General features: G+C 54.0%; 1 protein-coding gene across 7 annotated transcripts in view; it reads left to right on the top strand.

Moving 5' to 3' along the window:
• Positions 1-10,914, top strand: part of ATG13 (autophagy related 13) — a 46,085-nt gene extending 35,171 nt beyond the window's left edge. For 2 of the 7 annotated variants that reach the window (XM_043910758.1, XM_043910769.1), the window contains 8 exons: positions 1,564-1,662; positions 2,424-2,534; positions 2,947-3,083; positions 5,267-5,381; positions 5,913-5,990; positions 6,156-6,272; positions 6,819-6,947; positions 8,659-10,914. In XM_043910758.1, coding sequence (XP_043766693.1) covers positions 1,564-1,662; positions 2,424-2,534; positions 2,947-3,083; positions 5,267-5,381; positions 5,913-5,990; positions 6,156-6,272; positions 6,819-6,947; positions 8,659-8,736 — 864 coding nt within the window. In that variant the 3' untranslated portion in view covers positions 8,737-10,914. The remainder of the gene's footprint in view (positions 1-1,563; positions 1,663-2,423; positions 2,535-2,946; positions 3,084-5,266; positions 5,382-5,912; positions 5,991-6,155; positions 6,273-6,818; positions 6,948-8,658) is intronic. The other 5 variants (XM_043910792.1, XM_043910801.1, XM_043910782.1 and 2 more) reach the window with 4 other exon arrangements.
• Positions 10,915-12,458: the final 1,544 nt, after the last annotated feature.

Consider the following 12,458-nt stretch of genomic DNA (forward strand, 5'->3'; position numbering starts at 1 on the left):
GGTTTGGGGGCGTAGGAATTGTTATTCTTCCCCCCTCCCCATTTATATATATAGGCATACATTTTGCTGTTGCTCTGGAAGAGGGTGGCTTCTGGTATGCTTGCTGACAGGGAGCAATACTGACCCAAAAAAGGAGGAAAGCCCACTTTCTTACTAGTGCACATTCATGAGTTGATGGTTTTTTAAATCATCAAAATATGAATATGTCATTTAATGCTCATTTAACAACTGATAAACTCATAAACAATATGTAAACTTGGGCAATGTTAGGCGATGTGAGCTGGGGGCTTTAACACATCAGTTTTTCTTTTTCTCTGGTACAGTGGAAATTCAGCCTGACCCCAAAGGTAAATGGAAGTTCAGTCGTTTCTGTAGCTGAGGTTTGCAGAAAGGTTTATTAACCTGTGTAAGGAGAGCCTGTATGTTTCCTGTTATCAGTTGCCTATTGTGTCTTGTTACAGTTTAAAAGTAGATCTCGTCAAGATTCCATCAGAGAAAGCACCCAGTGGGTGAGCCTTGGCACTGCTCCCTGAGAACCTGTAGTCAAGACTATAGTTTGGTGCAGACACACTCATTTTGAAGCTTGATGGTAGAACAGAGAGCGGAAAATCATTTACCACCTGGTCTCTTCATTCCTGTAAATACTGAAACAGTTTCTTCTTTGGTTTAATCTAGGGAATCGCATAATTGTTCAACAATTTGTTTGAGCTCTTGCTGTGATCCAGTAAATACCTGTGAATGGGCTGGTTTGCTTTTGTTTTTCTAGTAAAGTAAGGATCATTTTATCATTTGGCCACAGAGCTGAGTTAAGAAATAGTTGTGACTCAGAACCTATACGGTTATCTTGAGGTCCTACCTCCAATTCTAGGCATTAATTAATTAGGTAATTGGCAAGACTTAAAGATGGAACAGCAAGACCCAACACAATCGTCTTGCCCATAATTGGCTTTGAAATCCTGAGTTCTGAAACTGCCGCAGCCTTCGCCCCACCAAGCCCTTCTGCGCCCTCAGGGACCGTGAGCGCGCGCGCGCCCTGACGCGCACCTTCCCTGAGCTGACGCAGGAAAGTTCGCCGCTGGGTACCTGAGCATTCTAAAAGTGCAGCCATCAAACATCAGCTGTTTAAACCTGAGCCTGTAGATTCTGAGTCCCCAGAAAAAGGCTTTCAGTCTAATATCTTAGTCTTAGCATCGTCATTCCTGTTGAGCATACCCTGTGTCCGTTCTCAGGACCCTCCTATTGGAGGTTTTCTAAAAGAGACCCTCTTTTGATTAAAGGCAGGCTAATGCTTGGTTCAGGTTTCACCAAGTCATAGCTGCTCAACTCCACTTTGCTTTCCACCTGCCCGTCAGGGAGAACGCCAGGGATAAACTCTCCTTCACACCTTTCCAAGCAGTCCTCTTCAGAAGGCAGTCATACGGCTTTCTCCCTGCTTCCCTCCTGACTTCACTGTACATTTCAGCCTCTGTTGCTACTGCCCTTTGCAGAGTTTTTTCACATCTTTCTCAAGTCCCTTTTCTTTTCTCTTCTCTGTCTCTCCTGTCTGTGTGTATCTGTGCCCAGTGTGTGTTTACTGTCACAAAGGCACATTTTCAGACCCCTACTCCTGTGGTGACGGACACTCTGAGGGTCCCCACGGCAGGACTGGCCTTTTCCCATCAAGTGAGTCCATACTGGGAAGAAGGGGATATTATCAGATGGTTTCTTTTTATTTGACAACTATAAATAAAGCACAGGGCATAGTTATTTAAATATCTGCAAGTGTTCTGTGGGTTATTCTGAGGTGCGGTAATTGATTTTTAACAGGATGCAGCCATTGCACAGCAGCCCAAAATAGGATTCATCATTCACCCCTCCTCCGTTGATGTGAAAAGTACATGGAGTTGTTTAGATCTTTTTTTTTCCCCAGATAAACCTTCCAAGAGTGGTTTTCTTTCTTTTCCACTATAAATAGGAACCCTCCCAAAACCAATGGTAATGGAGGGTGTGATTAAAGAAGATGCCTTGTGTTTCAAAGGTACCTCAAGGTCAAAGAAGAGACTAGAATGACCTGGGAAAACTGATGGTCTGCCTCCCAGTTCTGCCCAGACGGTACTCCACAGATCTGCTGGGCTGGAAACTGAACCAGTTAGCTGAACCCCTGGGAGAAGGGGGAGCAGGCAGCTCATCTGAGGCCTTTGGAAGGCACAGAGCTGAGACTGTCAGTCCCCCCGCAGATCAGTCTGTTTTCTTACTTACAGAGTAATGGCCTGGTCTGTCTTTAACCCTCACATCAGGCCCTCCCCTGCAATGCACACACTGTGAGGCTGCGGGCTGGGATCCGTTCCTTACTCTCTGCTGACCTGGATCATTGGTCATACTCTAGGAGTGCCTGTTTTTCCCTCCTCCTTTCCTCTGCCCCTCTTTGTTTTTCTCTTGCTTAGCTATCCAGCTCTCGCCTTTCCTATCAGCCTGCTGCCCTGGGCGTTGGATCTGCTGACCTGGCTTATCCAGTAGTGTTTGCTGCTGGCTTAAATGCCACACACCCTCACCAGGTATCTTTAAAGATGGGGAGGACACTAGGGGTTCCTGTGCTGCCTCCCTTGCCCAGACACACTCGAGGGGCCTCTTGAGACACCAATGTTCTAAGTGTTCCGAACCAAAGCTCTTCTGTAACTTCGGAGGACTAAGATGATTCTGAGAGGCTGCCTCTTACACTTCAGAAAGGAAAGAAGAGCTTCCCGAGTGTTTCCCCCCTCTCTTTCCCTCTGTAGTCACTTCTGTGCATGTCTTCCATTAACTGAGCGAGTCCCAGAAAGGATCAAGATTTCCAGGGTTTCCTGCCCACGTGGTGGGAGCACTGGTGATGGGAAAGCTGGAAAGCTGATGCCATCATGCTAGGCAGCAAGTCTCCCCTCCTGCCTGACGTTGCCGTGATTCACTGAATTTTCTTGTTTTTCCCCAAAGCTAATGGTCCCCGGGAAGGAAGGTGGGGTACCCCTTGGTCCCAACCAGCCTGCCCACGGTGCCCAGGCTGACCAGGAGAGACTGGCAACCTACACCCCTTCTGATGGGGCCCACTGCGCCGCCACGCCATCCAGCAGGTGAGTTCACGTCTTGGCTCGGCCGGTCTTCAGACCAGCCAGGGGCCTGTCCTCCCCAACACATCTGCTTATTTGGTATCAGCAAGTAAAGGGTAGCTTTCAGCATTGGCTCAGGCTTGGCATTTGCAGGGAAAATGTGGAATCCTTCAAATGCCCAATAAGAATCTTGCATTGCAGCTGGTGTGTGAGGGGTGCTTGCCCGGGGCACCACTACTGGCTTCTGACAGCAGGCAGCCGGGCTTGGCACGCCTCACCCTGATGCAGGGAAGGTGTTTTGAGATGTTCCTCTCGTCCTCTGAGATGGATTCCCTGGGCGTCCTCAGTATTTCCTGAGACCAGAGCAGGGTGGTGTTAACCACACCCGTGACATCAGAGTCATGGTGTATCTGCGGTAGGAGTTAGGATCCATTTTCTTTTTCTACTGTGTTAGTGCCCCCTGGAGATCCTGTAGAAACAACTGTTTTTCCTTACTAGAATACAAAAAGAAATCTTTGTCTTTTCTGATTGCAGAAGTGATACAGTCTGTAGGTCAAATTTTGAAGAACACAGATTGGGTGGAAAGTTCTCATAATCCCACCCTGCAAAAATCACCATGTTACCTCCTTTTAAAAGGTGACAGGATCTCAGAAGGGTTAAGTGATTGGCCTAAGAGAGCAGTTAGCTCACAGAATGGCCAGGCACAGGCCTGGCTTCTCGGATTGCAGAGCCCAGACTTCCTCTTTCCATTTCACCCAGAGTTCTGTGGGAAGCTGGGCCTGTCTTGACCTGCACTGCCCTCTCTTAACTGGAAGGCCCCAGAGATAATGACGTCAATTGCCCCATCGCATCTTAAATGAACTTTCAGATATTAGAAATTCCTGGGTTTTTTTTTGTTTTGTTTTGTTTTTTGGGTTTTTTTTTCCATTCCCACAGTGGAGTTGGGGGAGGGGGTTTGTTTGGAAGGATCTTTCCATGCCATCCATCAGGAAAAATAATTACTTTCATGCCTGGCCCCTCAAATTCCATCCTCTTATCCTTCCTCTTATTAGATAATCAAAGGGGGATCCTCTTAGTGTTGTTTTTTGGTTTTTTGGCCACACCTTGCAGCATGCAGGGTCTTAGTTCCTTACCAGAGATTGAACCTGTGTGCCCTGCAGTGGGAGCACAGAGTCTTAACCATTGGACAGCCAGGGAAGCCCCACTGTAGTCGTTTTACACTCACATATTCCGAGCCTAGATTCCTGGGGTATGACCTGGAGTAACTGAAGACAGAGGACCCTGTGTAGGGGGTTCCCAAATGCTGGTCGTCCCTGGTGTCTGGAGTCCAGGAGCCACTTGGACGGCATAGTTCTCCCCATCTGAGCCCCTGCTTTGGGGCTTTCCCGTCCCCGGCTTCTCGCAGGGCTGTGGCTGACAGTCTGAGCTCCTGTTTCTTCTGCTTGGCGTCCCCCACCTTTCGGGACTCAGCATCAGCCTGGAGGGAGGGGGCAGTCGTTCAGTTGCTTCCGTCGTGTCCAACTCTGTGACGCCCTGGACTGCAGCCCACCGGGCTCCTCTGTCCCTGGAGTTCTCCGGGCAGGAGTACTGGAGTGGGCGGCCGTTCCCTTCTCCAGGGGTGTTCTTGACCCAGGGATTGAACTCGCACCTCCTGCGTGGGCAGGCGGATTCTGAGGAGGGGGAGGGGCAGCCAGATGGATGTGTTGTTGAAAGACCTTGCTGAACAGAGGGAGGACTCGGGGCAAGGAGAGGGGAGAAGACGTGGTGTGGCGCTTCAGATAGCAAAACAAAAAAATGAGGAAGGGGAAAATGTAAAATCTTGAGTTTGGCTCTGTAACAGGATTGACATTAAAATTAGTTGTTTATGAGAGCTGCTTGCCTTCATGTATGAGAGCTGGATGCACAGTGACTGATGCTTATCCCTGGTATGACAGGGTAAATTTTATGGAAGCTTTGTGCAATTGTAACACCGAGTTTCATTCACATATGCATATTTTTAGCTCTTCCAGGAAATGCAGTCCTCTACTCTCAAAAGTGAGGGTGACAGGGGCCCCAGGCAGGCTTCACACTGCCATTTCCCACACGCCTGGGCTGGTGGGGGCAGCTCCTTCCTGGGCTGTGGCCTCACAAGCTGGTGGGTTTACGGGGCACCCAGGAGGCTCTGCTGTGGTTTGAGAAGGAGAGCTGACATGACCTTTCTTTTCCAGCGAGGACACTGAAACTGTATCAAACAGCAGCGAGGGACGGGCCTCCCCCCATGACGTCTTGGAGACCATCTTTGTCCGGAAAGTGGGGGCTTTTGTCAACAAGCCCATCAACCAGGTGATTTCTCTGCCCCTGCAACCTGTGAGGCTGTGTGAGCCCTTAGGGTGAAGTCTTACCTGGGGCCTGTGGAACCACTGAAATCACATGCAAAATGGTGTGGGTGTGGGTGTGAATTTTCTATGGAGAGGATTAATAGCCTGTGACATCACTCCAGAGAAGTTAGGAACCATTGCTCTATGGTCTCATAGGAGAGGAGACCACGCTATTTAGTACACACGTTGCACTGCAGTGTCATCGCCTCAGCCTCACTTGAGGCAGGAAGGTCCTCCTCAGCTCTGCCAGTGAGGATCACTTGTTACTGAACTGCTGTGGGTCAGGGTCCTGTGGATGCTGTGGGCACGTGGTGGGAAGCAGGGCAGACTGGAGGGGCCTCCAGCAAGACAGGAGCCTGAGGGTGGCATGGTCAGCTGAAGTGTGTGAACCTGCTGGACGCGCCCCCCCCCCCCCCAACCCATTTTCTGGCAGCCCCTAAGGAAGCGGACGAGCTGGGGGAAGGGGGAGCACTAATACTTCCCCCCGCGTCTCCAGGTGACTCTGACCAGTTTGGACATACCTTTTGCCATGTTTGCTCCCAAGAACCTGGAGCTGGAGGATGCGGATCCCATGGTGAGTCCGTCGCTGAGTGAAGCTTGCAGGGAGTCAGCGCCACAGTGGTCGTCCTCCTTGGTGGGCCACTCACTGTTCCTCCGCGGGCTGTTAGCCACGCCCCTGGCTCATGGTTTACAGCCAGGGCCCAGGACCAGCCCCTGCCTCCGCCTTGTTCTGAAACAGGTGAATCCGCCAGATTCCCCAGAGACTACGTCTCCTCTCCAGGGCAGCCTGCACTCTGACGGCTCCAGCGGGGGCAGCAGCGGCCATACCCAGGACGACTTCGTCATGATTGACTTCGTAAGTTGCCAGCACCTTCGTTGCCCGTTGCTGCTTCAGGGGCAGTAAACCTGGAAGCCTCTGTTGCACTTAAATAGGCCTTCGGGAATCAGATGGGCCGGTCCAGGCAGAGGGAAGGGACTGTGGGTGCCGGCTATGCACTTTACGTGGGTGCCCTTATACACCGCTTGGGGAGACATGTGGAAGCCCGTGAGCAGCAAGGCATTTTGTGCTACGTCTTTGAAATTCACCTCGAAATGGGATCGGATTGTCCAGTGGGACCTGCACAGATCCTATTCATGAATGGATAGTCCTTTGCTAAAGACAGGAATGTGAAGGAAGGGGACAGAAATTTCCCCAGGGTAGAGGGAGGTCATCCCCAGGATGCATTTAGCTGCCCAGAAGAGAAAACTGTAAAGATTCCACAAAGGTCAGCCTGGAGGAGCCCTTTATTTTCTAATTACTGAAAGGAAAGAGGGTTGTTGATAGCTAAGCCCCTCTGATTTTCTGCTGTGGTTTAAGGCAAGCTAAACTTGAGTCGGTCTCTTTTTTTTTTTTTTTCCCAAGAAACCAGCTTTTTCTAAAGATGACATTCTTCCGATGGACCTGGGGACCTTCTATCGTGAATTTCAGAACCCCCCTCAGCTGAGCAGCCTCTCCGTCGATATCGGGGCCCAGTCCATGGCCGAGGACTTGGTACGGAAACTCCTTGCCCCCCCACACCTCGTCCTCTGGCCTCCCTTCCTCCTTCCGTGGTCATTCCTGCTCCACAGGCCTGGAGATTTCTTCCAGCAACTCCCCCACGCCCACACCTCCCACCTTGCGGTCACAGGAGAAGACGGTTAAACCCTGCTGTTAAACCATTACCTTCCTGCGATCACACTTGAGATTTGCATTGCGCCCTGCGGTCATTATCTTGAATTTGCTTGCCCTCATTTCCTCCTTTTCTCTGCACTCCCATCCCAGCAGTTCTCACACTCTCCTATTGTTTGCCTGATGTCCTCCACTCGCTGATGCCACTCAGCCAGGCTTCCTCAGCAGCTCTTGCCATCAGCTGTTCAGCTTGCCAGGCAGGTGCCAGGGATACAGGGCAGAAGCAGCAGAAGGACCGAGTGGTGGTGGTCTTGCCCTTTCGTCACTCATCGCCTTGTTCCCGTGTTCAGCCAGATGTCCTGATACTGACTGTAATGACCACATCTCCGTTTAGGGTGTTTTTTATTTCCTGTCCTCAACGGGCAGATGAGTGCCTGGCCCAGCCACAGATCCAGGGTGCCCCATGCCACGAGATGTCGGGGTCCGCCTGCCTGAGGTGGAAATATCACCTCCTATACTGAAATCAAGAGTGGCTTTAGGAATAGGCATCTCGGCTCAGCTGCCCTTGATTTGCCTTAAACAGAAAAGCCTGCTCGGTAATAATAATATAGCAAAAATGTCATTATTAACATTTATTGAAGCTTTCTAGGTGCCAAACATTTTTTGAGTGCTTTCCATGAATCTTCAGTGACCCCAAGAGGTAGGTTTTCTTATTATCCTAGTTTACAGATGAGAAGAATGACGTTGGAAACAAATAATTTGCTATTGTGCTGAGCCAGTAAAACAAAGGTTTGACCCCTGAGAGTGGTACTTCTGATTTTAGGCTTTTAATTGACTCATTTGAAATTTGCTTGGAAGGAGCCAGAGTCCTAAAGCTCTTAAGATGAAGTTGTAGCCGGCCCTGGCCATTGCCCCAGCCCCCCGAACACACCCGGGCAGCCAGCGTGCCCGTGCAGCTTCCAAAGTGCCCCGCCTGCAGGGCGTCCTCTGTGGAGGGTGGACCCTGCCGACGCGCTCCGCAGTGGAGCCAGGCCGCCTGGTCAGGGCCAGGTTTTCATTAGCGGTTGGTGCCTGCGGGCAGTTACACTTAACACCTGTTTCTGCCTCGTTTTCATTGTTCTCTCTCGGTGCCCCCCAACCCATCCCCTTCTCAGCTGGTGTAAGGATGCAGACTCCCAGGCCTGGCCACCGACCTGCCGGGTCAGAACCTCCTGGGAGTGTGGCTGGGACAGCCCGGTGTGTGTGCCCCCACGGGACTCTGCCGCCGGCCCAGCGCGGGCTGTGAAGACAGCGCTCGCTCTCTGAACCTGTGGGGCTCTAAACCCACTTAGACCAATGGCAGTCTAGTCTGTGCCAAAGATATTTCACACTGGATTTCTCCGTGTCGTCCCGCTGTGGGCCTGGCCCTTTTCCGCTCGTCGTGTGTGTGACCAGCCTGGTTCTCTCGGCGCTCTGTCCCCCTCCGCAGCCCCCACTGGCCAGTGCCTGGTCAGCTGCTCCGCAGCCCAGCCCTGCGGAGCTGCCTGCGGCCCCAGCTGACGGCTGGCTTCCCGGCCTGCTGAGTAAGCAGCTCTTGTCTCCCCTCCCTGCACAGGACTCACTACCAGAGAAGCTGGCTGCGCACGAGAAGAATGTCCGAGAATTTGATGCCTTTGTAGAAACCCTGCAGTAAAAGTTGGTGTCCTTGAGTCCCAGCAGCATCCCCTTCTTGTGGTCCCAGGAGACAGAGCGCCTCCCCCTTTCAGCTGCTCCCACCCCTTGTCCTGCTCCAGGCCAGGCGGCGGGGAGGCTGGTCCCCTCGGGGGACCCGGAAGTCCCTGCTCTGGCACCTCCCGGAGACCGGTGGCAGCAGCGAAGGCCCACAACGGCATCCGCGAAGACTCCTCATCTGCCCGCCCTCTGCGGGCCTTCTGCTCATGCCACCCGCAGCGGCGGCCTCATAGAGGCCGTCCTCCTGCCTCTCCTGCCAGCCCCCCACCCTGGGTCTGCCCAGCAGCTGGCCCCTTGCCGGCCTGCTGTGGCCATCCGCCTTCAACATTCCAGCTGGTAGCCCTGAGGCTGGAGCGGAGGCAGGAGGAGGAAGGAGACCGGGCTGGGAGGAGGGAGGCAGGACGCTCTCCTCCAGGATCTTTTCCTCTTAGTTCTGGTATCTTCTTCCTCTCTCTCTCTCTCCCTCCTCTGTCCCGGGCCTGTATTTTTGGCAGTGTGGCGGGCTTCCCGCCCCTGGTGATGAGAACTCTAAAGTCAGCCGTGCCCACCATCCGGGCAGCCCTGGCGGCTGCCTGTGCCCAGCCGTGTGGAAGCAGAGTCCTGCATCTCTAGGAGTTGTCACTGGAGTCACAGCACAGGTTCTCCTTTCTCCTACCCTCTCCCCCTGTTACAGGACACAGTCACTATTTATTACTTTCAGAGAAATCAGATACTTTATAGAGAGAACATGTTTGAGGTTAGACGTCTTCACTTGGGAAGGTTGGAGGGCCCCCGGGGCAGCACCTCTTCCTCTAGAAGCTCCTCAGACTTGGGGCTGCTGCTCTCAGATCTTCCTTCCCAGGCATAGAAGGTGGGATCCCAGAACGTGGCCGGGGCGGGGCCACAGAGCCTCCCAGAATTGCTGCATTTGAACTGACAACTGACCACAGACTCTACCTTAGACACATGCATATTCCTGGGGAGAAGCTTCAATCTCCCAGCTCCTGCAGAGAGACAGAAGCCCTGTCCTGGCAGCCCAGGAAGTCCTGGATTCAAAATGTGATGACTCACCAGGATCATGCCACTGGTAGTATCCACGGGGTGCTGTGTGTGTCCCCGGCTATGGCCCTGGGGAAGGCTGGGCAGCCCCCTCTTCCTAGGAAACTTGTTCCGGTTTCTTGGGGCAGGGTCATGGGCCTTCTCCCCCTTCCACCTGGGCCTGGCCACCAGCTCTCTTTAACCCCAGGGTCTGTACACTGCCCTGAGGTTTACTAGTTGGATCGATTCCTTCTTGAGAAACCAGAGCTGGGCATTCAGTTGACTTAACCCTTCAGGTGTTACTGAGTCGGCCGAGGGCCCAGCCTCACTCCCTGACTGTCTGTCCCTCGTCACCTCACCTGTAGCCACGTCCGAGGAAAGCTGGGCGTACCTCCCCGCTGTGGCCCCCTGGGTGTTCGTTGGCAGAAGCTGTTCTGCGGCAGAGCAGGCGGCCCTCCGTTGCTTGTTAGCGGGTGCAGGGGGCGGCGTCCCCACCTGCGAGGCTGATCTCAGGGCTGGGCTCGGCTCTGTGCCCGCCTCATGGGGCTGAGCCCAGCCTCGTGCACACCCCCTGCTGCCACAAAGGCGCGTTCCTCGTGGCATCCAGCTGGCCCTCCTGGTGTGGGGCTGAGCGCACCTGTGGCCTGCCACGCCAATCCCGGTTTATCCCCCAGGGCCCCAGCACTGAGAGGGGTGGAGGCCCCGGTAAGTTATTGATGCCCCCCACTCCCACCTCACCCAGCCTCTCAGCCCTCCTTCCAAGGCCAAGCAGGGGAAGACCTCTGCGCCGCCGTCCTCTTTGACTCTGAATTGTTGGCCTCTGCAGGCAGCAGCCTTTCTTCAGGACCCCTTCAGTGAGAGGCCAGGGAGGCTGAGCCCAGACTTGGAGCCGAGCCTGGGAGGAGCAGAGCAACTGTCAAGGCCGGCCCCTGTCCCTCAGCCCTGTGCAGCGGCAGGTGTGAGCCCCAGACCGACTCCCGCAGCACCCCCCAGACAGGGCTGGGGCCAGTCGCGTCTCGGGGGGAGAGCCCCTCCGCGCCTCCAGCCGACTCCGTTTGGAAATACTAAGCTATTACTTTAAAATGTATTCAAGAGATTTCCAATAAACTTTTTCTGTACTTTATCACTTCCTGTCCTGCAAGTTGTCAGAAAACCTAGCCCGCCTCCTCCCGCGTTGCACAGCCCCGTGTCGCTGACAGGCTCCAGGGAGGGAAGAGAAGTGCCACGTGAGACACGCAAGGGTTCAGAGCCTGACCGGCTGCTAGGGGTCCTGGGCTGCTTGGGAAGTCTCGCTCATTCTCTTTTTTTGGTTGCACCGTGGGGCACGTAGGATCTCAGTTCCCTGCCTGGGGGTTGAATCCATGTCCCCCCTGCAGTGGGAGCTGGTAGTTTAACCACGGGATCACCAGGGAGGTCCCAAGAATCTCCTCTTAGAGCTTCGTTTTCCTTGTCTGTAATGTTCCCATTTCAGGGGTTGTGTGTGAGCAGTGTGAGACACGTGTTCAGTGAGGTGACGTGTGTGACGCAGACATGCATGTGAAGCAGAGCCCTTGGGACGGCAGGCCGTCATCTTCAGCTCCTCCCGACCTCACCGGCTCACTGCGGCATAGCTCCCCACTCACCCCGGGCGCCAGCCTTTGGCTCAGAGGGAAAGACAGCAAAAGACAGCTGGCCGTGCTCTTGTCCTGTTTCCAGAGAGACCAGGCAGGGGGCGGGGGACCCCCCAAACCACCGGGATGTTTGCCGATCTGGTGTGAGGGGTTATGGCTGAGCAAACCAGACAGGAGGAGAGGGGCTGAGTGAAGTCCAGGGCCCTGCCCCGATCTGACACACAGCTGGCCCCAGGGCAGAGGAGAGCCCTGTGGGTGTTACTCCTGCCTGGCCCTCTGGGAGCGGCCAGCTCCTTCCTCTGCCTTGCCCGTGGTAGGAGAGGGAGCAGAAGGTGGAGCTGCCGACAAACCCAGGCGAGTGCTGTCTTGGTTGCCTCCCACGCCCCTCAGGCTGAAGCCAGGCCCCAGGGGAGAAAAGGGCAGGTTAGAAAATTCTAAATTCAGCTCCAAGGGGCTAAAAAGGATGGGCCCGCCCACCGCTGCCACTTTGAGCCCTAGAGCCCTTGCTTGTTAGCGAACTGCATGTGACGCTGCCCATGACACCTGACCATACAGGCGTCCCACCCCAGGGTCAGAAATGGTGCTTAAGACTGTCCTTGGAGTCCTCACTTTGAATTGGGGTCCCCCCAGCCCCCCGGAAAGCAAAGCATTCAACTGCCCCATGTCTGGTAGCGTCCTGCCCCTTTAAAGCACGTCCCTACGCTCTGCCCCTAGAGACCCACCGCTGCCAAGGCAGGGGTAAACTGGCTTTTGAGTCACTCATCAGAGGCCCCTGCCAGAGGCCAGCCCAAACCAACAGCTGTCTCCCGACCGCCTGCCTCATCGTTTCCTTGGGTCACCGCCCCTCTGTTCCAAATAGTCCCCCAGCTTACAGTTGAGCAGACCCAGGGAGACAGGCAGCAGGCACCTTCTATGTGAGCTACCGGGACAGAGGGGCTTGGCTGAGGGGGACTGGCTTCCTGGAGCTCAGCGCCTCAACGTTTATAACCATTGCCTTGATCATACAGCTTTGGCCCGCCTTCCTCCGCCAAATCAAGCAATGAGGAGATAAAAAAAC

The sequence above is a fragment of the Cervus elaphus genome, chromosome 1 (genome assembly GCF_910594005.1).
Source record: "Cervus elaphus chromosome 1, mCerEla1.1, whole genome shotgun sequence".
Lineage (NCBI taxonomy): Eukaryota > Metazoa > Chordata > Mammalia > Artiodactyla > Cervidae > Cervus > Cervus elaphus.